The sequence below is a fragment of the Tupaia chinensis genome, unplaced genomic scaffold (assembly GCF_000334495.1).
Source record: "Tupaia chinensis unplaced genomic scaffold, TupChi_1.0 Scaffold000685_1, whole genome shotgun sequence".
NCBI classification, from domain to species: Eukaryota; Metazoa; Chordata; class Mammalia; order Scandentia; family Tupaiidae; genus Tupaia; species Tupaia belangeri.
Genome location: NW_006160208.1, coordinates 4,161,009 through 4,173,999, shown reverse-complemented (window position 1 = coordinate 4,173,999; position 12,991 = coordinate 4,161,009). Strand labels below are relative to the sequence as shown.

Below are 12,991 nucleotides of genomic sequence, written 5' to 3'. Positions count from 1 at the left end.
TCCAGGACTCGAACCTTGGTCGACTACATGGGAGTCCAGCGACATAGCCATTACACTAACTGCTGGTCCCTCCTCTCAGGATCGTGAGCACACATGCACACGTTGCACGGCATGAAGTTTAAGCCCCCAGGTCCAGGACTTGAACTATGTTCCACTATGTGGGAGTCCAGTGACATAACCATTGCTCCATTTACTGATCCCTACCCTGCCCTCTTGAAGCTTAGCATCAGGATGGTAGAAGCTAAAAGCTTATATATAATCTTCTGTGTCCTTAGAGAAAAAGAAGTTAAATGCTAGAAAATAAAGTGCTTCTCAGTTCCCATTTTGTAGCTTTAGATTATACTACTTGGAATCTTAAGTGAGACAGACCACCTGCTAAATTATTTAATTGCTTTAAGGAATGAAATGATATAATTTGTGATGGCTTTTCAATTAAGAAATGAGTAGGTAATTTAAAGCCAGTTGCCAGTTGTACAAATATGTTCTTCATTTGTCTAAATGCTTATAATTTTTTAAAACAATTATTTATTTTATTTTATTTTTATATATTATTTAATTTTGCTGTAGGGCTTGTGTGCTCACCAGAGAGAGAAAGAGAGAAAGCAAGCTGCCAGGTCCTGTATTCAGACTGCAGTGGACCATGTGGGATTCTAGCACTTTAACCACCACGTCCAAACCCAAATGCATATAATTTGTAGCATACATTTTTGGGATTGTTTTGAGACTATCATGTAAAACTTGTCATAAAGTATTAAATTTTAGTTCTCCCAGTAGCTGTTCTCATTCTGAAGACCAGGAGAATCAGTTTTTATCTTTCTTTAAAAATAAGCCCTTGAGGGGCCAGCAGGTGGCGTGGTGGCACTGGACTTGGTTCTGGCTCCTTGAAAGTCTTGCAGGGCACGTGTGTGTACTTATCCAAAAATCCCAAAAGGAGAATGGAGGAGAAGGTATTGCAGCATGGCCATCCCCCCTTGGGGGTTGATTTTTCACTTTCCCTTTTTCTGTATCTATCTCTGTCTCTCTGGGATGAGCGCATGCACCCTATGGCAAAAAATATAAAGAAATAAAGCCTTTGGAGTAAAAATTTAAAATGTAAAAATGAGAATAAAAGCATAAAGAATGGTAATAAATCTCCAGGGATAATTCTGAGACAAGCATTTAAAGTCTATAACTCTGTGGACCACTTTCCACAATCAGTCAATCAGGTATCTAGCAAAAAGAATATAAAAAGTAGTGAAATAACCCTGAGTGTCAAGTATTCCCATTACTAATACATCCAGCTCAGCATGTTCATTTATCACATGAATGAATAATGAGCAGGGCACCTTTTTCTTAATAACTGTGTTTTTTGTTAGTACGGGTAAAACTTGGTCTGAAAAATGGCATACATTGGCTTATATTCCTGTGAAAGCCGTAAATATATTCTAGTGTTCTCAGGGACATGGAAGATCTTACATTTCAGTGCTTTGTTTATATTTCTGTCATTATTTTGAGAATGCCTTTGGAAATATTCATGATAATATCCTCATGAATCACCAACAGGGAAAGGTAGCAGGTTAGAAGAGAACGGATACAGGACCCAGGCTGACCTGCTCAGCTGTGGGACAGAGGGACCCGCGGTAATGAGGTGTCGGTTTCCAGGCTGGGACTGAGGACAGGGAGATAGGCATCTGGGAGAGGGCAGAGGAGCCGAGTCCTTGCCGAGGAACACGGAAATCCGAGCCACGCTGATAAGGCCCGGGGACGCTGCGAGGTGGAGTTCGCCTGTGGTAAAAGCTCAAGAATTGCTAGAGCAGGACCTGCAGTTAGTGTCATGGCTATGTCGCTGGACTCCCATGTAGTCGACCATGGTTCGAGTCCTGGACCCGTTGGCTTAAAATCATGCCGTGTGCTTGTGTGCCCAAGATCCTGAGAGAAGAATGGAGGAGAAGGGATTGCGGCATGGCCATCCCCCCTTGGGGGGTGATTTCTCGCTTTCTGTCTGTCTCTCTGTCTGTCTGGTGAGCGCATGTGCCCTATAGCAAAAAACCTCTCCAGAAAAAGAAAGGGGGGAAAAAAAAAAAGAATTGCTAGAGCAGGTTTGTGCGTCCAGGCCAGTGGCAGCGGGTGCCAGAGATGAGAAGGCTGGGAGGAGCAGCACTGGCCCGGGCAGGCTATGGCAGGTCCTGGGGCTCTGCTGAAACAGGGGATCGTCCTGCTCGCCCGTCCTGCCCCTATGTAGGGCGCTGACCAGTACTGATCACATGGCTGCGCTGCACCTGGTGTCTCAGTTCGGAGCATGTCACCAAACCCAGTTACTGTTTTTTTTTCTTTCTTTGAGACAGTCGCTTTCCGTTTTCCTTTCACTTCCTCTCCCTCATCATCCTCCACTACATGGTCACACCACAACAGCCTGGTTTGATCTCTGCTCCACTCTTGCTCCTACCCAGGGGCACTCTGCGACGTGCCCTGCTTCCGTTTTCTCATGCGGAAATGCAGATGACAGTCATCCTGGTAGTTCCTCTGAGGCAGGAGTGAGGTGACAGGTCTTTACTCTGGAAGGACTTAGCGCCTGTCACCCGGAAGTGCTCAGGCAGCACTAGCTCTTGCACACAGCGCTGGCCTGCCCCACCTGTCACATGCTTGACCCCCTCTCTGTTCTCCGTCCACGCCATTATCTTTCTCAGCCTGCTACCAGCGTGGCCCACCTGACTGAGAAGAGGTAAAGGTGTATTTTCTCAAGGCCAGAAGGTGGCATGGTGGTTAAGGTGACTGGATTTCCACGGAGCCAACTGTGGTTCAAGTCCTGGACCCAATGGCTTGAAAATTCCACTGGGTATGTGTGCGCGTGCATGTCCAAAATCCCAAGAGAATGGAGTAGAAGGGATTGTGGCATGGCCATCCTCCTGGGGGTTATCTTTTACTTTTCCTTTTCTCTCTGTGTGTCTCTCTCCTCTCTGGCGAGCGCACACATCTTCTGGCAAAAAAAAAAATCTCAAAAAAAAAAAAAATGGATTTCCTCTGATCAGAAGGTTCAGCCCCTACAGGGTATGAGGTTCTCCAGCTTCAACCCGGGAGTCAGGGCTTAGCCTGTTTGATCCCCACTTCCTCATGTTCCTTTACTGTATTATCTCGCAGTTTCTAATCTAAAGGCTACCGTGTTTGGTTCCACTTCTAACCTTCACATCTTTGAGTTCTTCCTGATACATGTTCACCAAGGACCTAAAACCTACCCAAGCAAAATGTTACTTCGTTCCTAAGAGCATTTCAAATGTCCCGGCTGATCTCTGGCCTTTTACCTAATAACACCTGAGGCTTAGCTGGGCTTTGCATGCTCAGGTCGCTGCCTGGTAAGTTTGGAAGTTTCTCAAGGGCAGGGACTCCTGTACACTGGTTTTTATGCCCTCTGTGTAAGCAAGTGCTGAGCAGCATAAGTGCCCAGGAAACGTGTTCAAGTTGAATTGCTTCCACAAAAATACTGACTTTCAGCTGGTTACCTAACAGTGATTAGTTCATCGTAGAGCAAGGCTCAACCTTTTTTTCCAACACCCACTTCATGGGAAAACAGTTTATAAATTGATACAGAAGTAAATGTATAATGATTTACTTTACCGAAATTACCTTTATAGCCTTCCCTTCTGGATTATCGTTGACCTTTAAAAGTGAGGCATCTGTAGTTTTAAATGTTTACGTAACTTTCACATAAACTCTTTCTGTGGTTTGCTGAATGCATTTAGTATCCATATAAAATTTAATGTTACACATCCATCCTTGACATTTTAGTCTTCTGCGAGAACGCCGCCGAAGTCTTTATGGAAAGGCCTTCAGGCATATGCCCGCACCCGCGTGGGTAGCAGCTTTACCTGTGTGTTACGGGACTGTGGCCGCCTGCCTCTTGGCCTAGCAAATGCCTTTGTTCCATGTGAGCCGACAAAGCTCAGATTTCTCATTCATAAACTTTAAACCATCTTTCCTAGCTGGTAATAACTTCCATATTATTTTTTCTTTTTCTTTTTTTAATTGTCAGAGAGCACATGTACTTGTTAGAGAGAGACAGAGAGTAAAGAGAGGGAGTAAAGAGAAAAGAGAAGGAACCCCCCACTGGGGTCTGGTGGGGCCACACTCCATGTCCATTTCTCCATCTCGTCAGGGTGTGGGGCATGCACACACACGTGCCCAGTGTTGTTTTTCAAGTCACTGTGTCTGGGATTCAATGGCACTCAACTGTGTAGACTCTGGCTCCCTTAACCACACGGCCAGCCTCATCATTTTATTCTCGAAATTAATCCTCTTACTGTGAAGTATATGGTATTTTTGTTTGTTTTTTAGTTGAGTTTAGGACTGAGTATTTGACATCTGTCTTTTTCTCTCCTAAGTTTTTATAGTGTGTTCACATACTGAAGAGTTTATTTTTTCAGTCTGTTTAGATAGCTTTTAGGGGGCCACCCAGAGGCATGGTGGTTAAATTGACTAAATCTCACATGGCCGACCGTCTGGTTCAAGTCCTCAGCTTGGTGGCTTGAAAAACACACTGGGTGTGTGTGAGAATGGAGAAGGGAATGTGGGATGGCCATCCCTGTAGGGGCGATCTCTCACTCTGTTTCTCTCTGGTGAGTGCACGTGCCCTATAGCAAAACTAAAAATAAATATCTTTTAGGAGGTAAACCTATTTACTTTATGTAAAGGAAGATACATCTCTACCTTTTTTGGTTTATTAAAAAACCTGTTAGCAGGAGTTTAAAGTGTTACAGATTAAAATGAGTAGTAGAGGTAATAGAAACCCTCTTTCTCCCTGACCACAAAACGTGGTAGTTACAGATTCCCATCTGGTGCAGTAAACTAGTCTTCTGTACCTCCTGGTAAATGCTGTTATCTTTGTATGAATGATCTACAGATAACTTCTCTGTGGAGCCCTCAGCAATGAAATCTGCATTTCAAAAACAAATGCTCAAGGTACCAGCAGTTAGCATAATGGCTATGTTGCTGGACTCCCATGTAGTTGACAGCGGTTCGCATCCTGGACCCGGTGGCTTAAAACTCACGCCAGGCGCATGTGTGTGCATGCCCTAGATCCTGAGAGGAGAATGGAGGAGAAGGGATTGCAGCGTGGCCATCCCCCCTGGGGGGTGATTTCTTGCTTTCTGTCTCTCTGTCTCTGTCTGGTGAGCGCACGCACCCTATAGCAAAAACCTCTTCGAAAAAAGAAAATGCTCAATGTAAAAAGTATTTAATCTCTTCAGAGTTAGTTTCACAAATTCAGAAAGATTGTCACGATCACTCATGTTTAGATAAGTAATACAGCCATGCAGATCAGTATTTTTGTTCATTTTGAAGTTTATTAATTTACTTCTCAATGAATGAATGAGAGCGAAAGAGAGAAACTCAACAGGGTCTGGACCCTGCAGTCCACCCCCAGCCCCATCAGCCCTGAATCATAGGCAAGTCGTACCCAGCATCCTCAGGGAAGTCTCTGGACTTGAACCAGAAACACTTGTCTTGTGCGATTGCCTTAAAGAGCGCCTCATTTTACCACTGTACAATGTCTGGTCCAGGAATCAATATTTTTTATTATAGATATTTGTTGCTTTAATAGTTTTAATATTTTTATTTCATTTCCCTAAAGTGTCGGGGTATTCCCCCCCCCTTCCCCCAGTGTACATAATGATTTTTTCCCCTGCTTCTTTAAATATTAAAACAGCATAATTGGAACCAGCAGTTAGCGTAATGACTATGTCGCTGAACTCCCTCGTAGTCGACTGTGGTTCAAGTCCCAGACCTGGTGGCTTAAACTCACGCCAAGCACGTATGCGTGCATACCCAAAATCCTGAGAGGAGAATGGAGGAGAAGGGATTGCAGCGTGGCCATCCCCCCTGGGGGGTGATTTCTTGCTTTCTCTCTCTCTCTCTCTCTCTCTCTCTCTCTCTCTCTCTCTCTCTCTCTCTCTCTCTCTCTCTCTCTCTCTCTCTCTCTCTCTCTCTCTCTCTCTCTCTCTCTGGCGAGTGCACACGTCCTATAGCAAAAACCTCTCAAAAAAATAATAATTGTAAATATTAGTAGATGAGTCACCTTGTCATTTATTATAGGTATTCATCAAAGTAATAGATACAAATGACCATCGTCCTCAGTTTTCTACATCAAAATATGAGGTGGTTATTCCTGAAGATACGGTGCCAGAAACAGAAATCTTGCAGATCAGTGCCGTGGATAAAGATGAGAAAAACAAACTGATCTACACTCTGCAGAGTAGTATAGATCCACTGAGTCTGAAGAAATTCCGTCTCGATCCTGCAACCGGCTCTCTTTACACTTCTGAAAAGCTTGACCATGAAGCCATTCACCAGCACGTCCTTACAGTCATGGTATGACATTTGCTCATTCCTCTGCCACCCTCGGTCCTGAAAGCTTCATGCATTTGAGATTGATTTTTTTTTTTTTTAGCTATAAGCAAGAATCTCCATAAGACTGAAAATGTGTTGACTCTTTCAGGTACGGGATCAGGATGTTCCTGTAAAACGCAACTTCGCCAGGATTGTCGTTAATGTCAGCGACACCAATGACCATGCTCCGTGGTTCACCAGTTCCTCCTACGAGGGGCGAGTTTACGAGTCATCGGCTGTTGGCTCAGTTGTGCTGCAGGTTACAGCTCTGGACAAGGACAAAGGGCAAAATGCTGAAGTGCTGTATTCAATTGAATCAGGTATCTATTTTTTTGGAGAGCTTTTTTTACTATAGGGTGCTTGCGCTCGCCAGAAAGAGAGGGACAGAGAGATAGAAAGTGAGAAATCACCCCCAGGGGGGATGGCCACACCGCAGTCCCTTTTCCTCCATTCTCCTCTCAGGATCTTGGGCACACATGCACACGCGCCCGGCATGAGTTTAAGCTGCTGGGTCCAGGACTCGAACCGTGGTCGGATACATGGGAGTTCAGCGACATAGCCATTATGCTAATTGCTTGCCCGTGAATCAGGTATCTTGAAGCAACGAGACGACATTTTAACTTTATACTTGATAAAGCATATTTCGTCTCTAAATTTGGTTCTAAGTGTTGAATTATTTCTATATATCACCGAAAAATTAATTAAATTGACTCTAGCTACCATTTATATATTAGAAGACAGAGGTGGAAAAAACTTTCTCTGAGTTTTTTAGTTCATCCATAAGCAAAGCTGGAGGACCATGTTTAGGTAAAAGTTTGGACAGTTCACAATACTAGTATAATTCAAGGTCCTGAGAAGTCTTGCAGTCAAGAATTTGACCAACTCAATATTTATGAAATTATTTTAACCACACAATTTTCCTCTCTAACATCAGTTATGAACCACATTAGGAAAAGGTTGGCCTAGTCATTTAATGTTTTATCTCTAAATAGAGAGTATTTTCTCTTGGTCAGTTCAGGGAATTTCATGACAGAATATTGACTCTTCCAATTTGAATTGGGCCAAATCTCAGAAAGTGTGTCATGCCCTTCCAGGTCTAACTTTCTTCTTTTTTTTTAATTTTTAAATTTTTTTGGTGCCACTTTTGTCCTATATACCTTTAACTCTTGAGTTTCATTCATGGAATTGGGTTGTTTCGCCTTGTGGCCGCAGTGAGAGGTACAGAGTTAAGACTGGGACTAGGAGAAATGTTGAAAAGTCCAGGGGACCTGTTGGCCTTGAGGCAGCAAAGGCGAGGAAGACTGCCTAGAACTGTGGTCCTGGGTGATTCTTCTGCTGAGGAGATGTTGGTGCTAAAGTGGACGATCAGCACGTAGCCCCGTGGCAAAGCGCATTGGTTTTGTTCCTGTTCTGTTTTACCCTGCCTTTCACTCATTCATTTATTCATTCCATGGACGGATAACTAAGCTCCTTTTGTGTCAGTCACTGTGCTAGGAAGGTTCCTAGTGTGCTTGTATGAGATCCTGTCGTGGACTGAAACAGGGATCTACTTCTGGACACATGATTTATACAGCCAGAAATCACATTGCTCGGGGTTCTCTCTACTCATGCGAAATAGTACGATGAATGATTAAATATTGAGAAGGCAGTTTAAGTTCGTAGCACTGCCTATTTAGACATTGTCTCTCCTGGGCATTACCATTGGTAGAGACATAGATGAACTATAGATCACCTCACTGATATCAGAGGAACTGGACAGTAATTCAAAAAATACTTCCTGACCTGTTTTGCGTGGTTTCACTATTTTAATTTTTTTTAACATAATTTGAAATTCCATTTACTTCCTTTCAAATGAAGAAATGGAGTTAATTACTTGCAAATAAGACTCATAACATACCAGTGACTGCAGTGTTAATGTGTTCTGTGGTGTGATAAGTGCACTTGAATAAAGATGAAGTTTTTTCCCACTGGTTCAGAAATTTAGCAGTTAGAGCACCAGTACATTCCATGTGTGCATGCCTGAGCATTTCAATAAAGTAATTTTGTCATAGACAAACTGGCTGGGTTTATGTAGGAGAAAATGTTAAACTTTCCCTTAGCTTTCACATAATTTTCAACAACTGGGTGGTTAAAATATGATTGTTGGTGTCCAGTAAAGGCGTGTGCATATTTTGAATGCTTGTGATGACTGATGGGATCAGTGATCTGGAATTCTAAGAATGGCACTCTCTCTTTCCTCAAAGAATAGATAATACCAATGACCTCTTCCAATGTAGAATTAGGACTTTCAAGAAAATATTTGTATAATTTCGGTCATATAAAAATTATGCTAAATAGTTATTTTATGGGAAACCACTACTATGAAAATGCAGTGTAAGTTTGTGTGTGTGTGTGTGTGTATGTGTGTTGGAATACTATGAACTATAAAGCATTCATCCCACCTTTCATGTAGCGGTTTATTCATAATCACCTGCTCCTAATCTGTTCAGTTTAGATTTAATAAACTTCAAAAGACTCCTTATGAATTCAGTTCCTAGCACTGCATGTTTAATTAGCAGCAATCTATTAAGCAAAAAGGTTTGAGCTTGGTCTGATTAGGAGTCTTTAGAGAAAGGGGAATGAATTAGCCGCAGTAGCAGTTGAGTGATGTACTGGGGTGTGGCCCTCCGTGCCATCCTCTGAGCCGTATGTTTTCTTCTCTTTTTGTCTTTTTCACAAAGTAGATGAGTCAAGGACCACTTCAGAACTGTGCCAAAGCCCATAAATACATTAAATAGCATTGGTCTTGGTTCCCAAACTTAGCTTAAATGTAATTGCATTGGAAACTTCACAGAGGGTGCTGCGTGTCGGTCAGCAGGCCCCTACTAAGTGTCGCCTTGTGTCCGCAGTGAGAGGTGCAGACTCCCACACACTCGCTTACAGGCCTTAAGGGATTATATATGTATGTTATAGCTTAAGAGCAAAAGTGTGTATGTCTACTGATTGTCCTGTTCATATCCAAGGAATAATTTAAGAGTTTCAGGGCTGGCAGGTGGTGGTGTGGTTAAGGCGCAGGACTCCCACATGGCTAACCACGGTTCGAGTCCTGGACCTGGCAGCTTGCTTTTTTACCTTCCTTTCTCTCTCTCTCTCTCTCTCTCTCTCTCTCTCTCTCTCTCTCTCTCTGTCTTTCTCACTGTCACTCTCTGATCAAATAAAAAATAATAATGAAATGGAATAATTATATTTTGAAGAAAAGATTTAGAAATCACTGATATTTCAGCTGAAGAGAATAAGTGAGCCCCCAGCCTAATACAGACCATCCCCACTGCACAAGTACCGCACACGTTTTTCAATGTTTGGTGAATATACACGTTAGATCAGACAGAGGTGCATGTTCGTGGAGGCTAAGAAGCCCGCTGTGTTCATGGAAGCAGCGTGAACACAGTAAAGGTGTTGCTTTTCCATCCACAAATCTGATGGTTTCTGCCTTCATACATTTGTATGTGGGATCCATACATTAAATCACTACGTGGATTACCATTCCTTCTTTTTCTTGGCAACGAGCTCAAAGCAGTCTTTATCAAATTCAGGGCACTACAGACAATAAAGAATGTTTCTGACTTTTACATGGCCGATAAAGAACAAGGTGGTAATACATGCAATGAAGGAAAAGCATGGTTAAAGGACAAACAGCATTGCTGGATAGGGAGGTCAAATAAGGCCTCATCCCACTCTAAGCAGGGGCTTCAGGTAAAACCTGGATGGATAGATGGATGGGTGGGTGGGTGGATGGAGAAACAGCGAGAATAGCTGAGAAGCCTTCCAGGAGAGAACACAGCAAATGCAGAGGCCCTCAGATGAGAGCATGTGCTCCGATTGAGGAGCTAGGAGGCTGCCATTGTGACTCGAGGGGATAAGTTGTACAGACAATAGTGTGTTCTAATGCTGCCAGCCTGCTTCAAAGCAGAGAAAAGCTGTTCATTTCTCTGGAAGCTTCTCTAGCAAAATAACATTTCACTCTATAAAACAAAGAGCAATGCCAATAGGTGAATGAATATAAATATGATAGGTTGCTCCTTTATTAATACAGACATGGGAAAGTCTGAGGAGTGAGGATGGAGAGAGTTGCTAAAGGTTACTGCAGTTTCTTATGTCAAGCCAGGCAGTCAGTCACGATTTTGGAAGGTAGGGATGAGGCACAAGTCGGATGCGGGAAAGATCTTGGCATTCTGATAACTGCCTAAAATGTAATGAGAGAGACTCTGGGATCTTCGACTCTCATCAACACAGACAGGCGGAAATTAGTGTCTGTGCAGACTGGCAGAGGCAGCAGGCTCCTCATTCATGGGCCAGAATTCAGCTCAGAGTTTCAGGGACTGGAGAAAGCTTGAGCTATCGCCCTGCTGCAGACCAAGGCAGTGTCGTGGGGCTTGGATGCAGAGCTAGGCAGACTTAATGAAAGCCAGACGAGGTCTGGCTTCAGGGAAAAATTGTCACAGATTTTTGGAAAATGTATTAAAGGAAGGAAATGCAGACTGTAGAGGAAGTGTTGACTGTTAATGATGTGGAGAAAGATGTGTGTGGTTCATCCCCTTGTTTACAGATCACCCTAAGTAATTCATGGTTTGTGAGATGGCCAGCTGGTTGCAATGCTTGAGGAAGAGGAGTTTGAGAAAGCGATGAAGTGGCAAGTGCACTTGGTTTGGAGAAGTGTAGAAGTTTAGTTCAGGAAAGAACATTTGTGCGTGACTGGGACCATGCGTACTGGACGCTTGCTTCTGAAATAGAAAAGGCATGGATCAAACCTTAGAACTCAACCCTTGGTCTACCCACAAAGGCTGCAGAGAACTGCTGGTGTTTCACAATGACTTCAGTCAGTGGTACAAAACTGGCATGTTATGGAGTTGAGGTACAGCTAATTCATGTGTAATATAGCCCGAAAAGGTCCGAAGAGGAGCAAGTAAAGCAACCTGATTAGTCTCTCAGCTCCAGCACTGTTGACATTTTGGAATAGATAATTCATTGTCCCATGCCTTTTCCAGTATTTCACAGTATCCCTGGTCTCTACCCACTAGCTGCCAGTAGCACTCTGTCCCTCCAAGTTGTGACAAACATAAATGTCTCCAGACCACTGGCAAATGTCTCCTTCATATAGATGGATGGGTGGGTGGGTGGATGGAGAAACAGCGAGAATAGCTGAGAAGCCTTCCAGGAGAGAACACAGCAAATGCAGAGGCCCTCAGATGAGAGCATGTGCTCCGATTGAGGAGCTAGGAGGCTGCCATTGTGACTCGAGGGGATAAGTTGTACAGACAATAGTGTGTTCTAATGCTGCCAGCCTGCTTCAAAGCAGAGAAAAGCTGTTCATTTCTCTGGAAGCTTCTCTAGCAAAATAACATTTCACTCTATAAAACAAAGAGCAATGCCAATAGGTGAATGAATATAAATATGATAGGTTGCTCCTTTATTAATACAGACATGGGAAAGTCTGAGGAGTGAGGATGGAGAGAGTTGCTAAAGGTTACTGCAGTTTCTTATGTCAAGCCAGGCAGTCAGTCACGATTTTGGAAGGTAGGGATGAGGCACAAGTCGGATGCAGGAAAGATCTTGGCATTCTGATAACTGCCTAAAATGTAATGAGAGAGACTCTGGGATCTTCGACTCTCATCAACACAGACAGGCGGAAATTAGTGTCTGTGCAGCCTGGCAGAGGCAGCAGGCTCCTCATTCATGGGCCAGAATTCAGCTCAGAGTTTCAGGGACTGGAGAAAGCTTGAGCTATCGCCCTGCTGCAGACCAAGGCAGTGTCGTGGGGCTTGGATGCAGAGCTAGGCAGACTTAATGAAAGCCAGACGAGGTCTGGCTTCAGGGAAAAATTGTCACAGATTTTTGGAAAATGTATTAAAGGAAGGAAATGCAGACTGTAGAGGAAGTGTTGACTGTTAATGATGTGGAGAAAGATGTGTGTGGTTCATCCCCTTGTTTACAGATCACCCTAAGTAATTCATGGTTTGTGAGATGGCCAGCTGGTTGCAATGCTTGAGGAAGAGGAGTTTGAGAAAGCGATGAAGTGGCAAGTGCACTTGGTTTGGAGAAGTGTAGAAGTTTAGTTCAGGAAAGAACATTTGTGCGTGACTGGGACCATGCGTACTGGACGCTTGCTTCTGAAATAGAAAAGGCATGGATCAAACCTTAGAACTCAACCCTTGGTCTACCCACAAAGGCTGCAGAGAACTGCTGGTGTTTCACAATGACTTCAATCAGTGGTACAAAACTGGCATGTTATGGAGTTGAGGTACAGCTAATTCATGTGTAATATAGCCCGAAAAGGTCCGAAGAGGAGCAAGTAAAGCAACCTGATTAGTCTCTCAGCTCCAGCACTGTTGACATTTTGGAATAGATAATTCATTGTCCCATGCCTTTTCCAGTATTTCACAGTATCCCTGGTCTCTACCCACTAGCTGCCAGTAGCACTCTGTCCCTCCAAGTTGTGACAAACATAAATGTCTCCAGACCACTGGCAAATGTCTCCTTCATATCACATTGTCACTGTTGAGAACCACGGACCTAGAGAAGAGCAGACTTGAAAGTAATGAAGACAATGTTGTTGAAATCTTCAAAACCTATAAAGCAGGATGGTTATACAAACGTA

General features: G+C 43.5%; 1 protein-coding gene across 2 annotated transcripts in view; it reads left to right on the top strand.

Moving 5' to 3' along the window:
• FAT1 (FAT atypical cadherin 1) overlaps positions 1-12,991 on the top strand; it is a 161,485-nt gene that overhangs the window by 108,925 nt on the left and 39,569 nt on the right. For both annotated transcript variants that reach the window (XM_006160470.2, XM_006160469.3), the window contains exons 8-9: positions 6,064-6,339; positions 6,467-6,677. In XM_006160470.2, the coding sequence (XP_006160532.1) occupies positions 6,064-6,339; positions 6,467-6,677 (487 nt within the window). The remainder of the gene's footprint in view (positions 1-6,063; positions 6,340-6,466; positions 6,678-12,991) is intronic.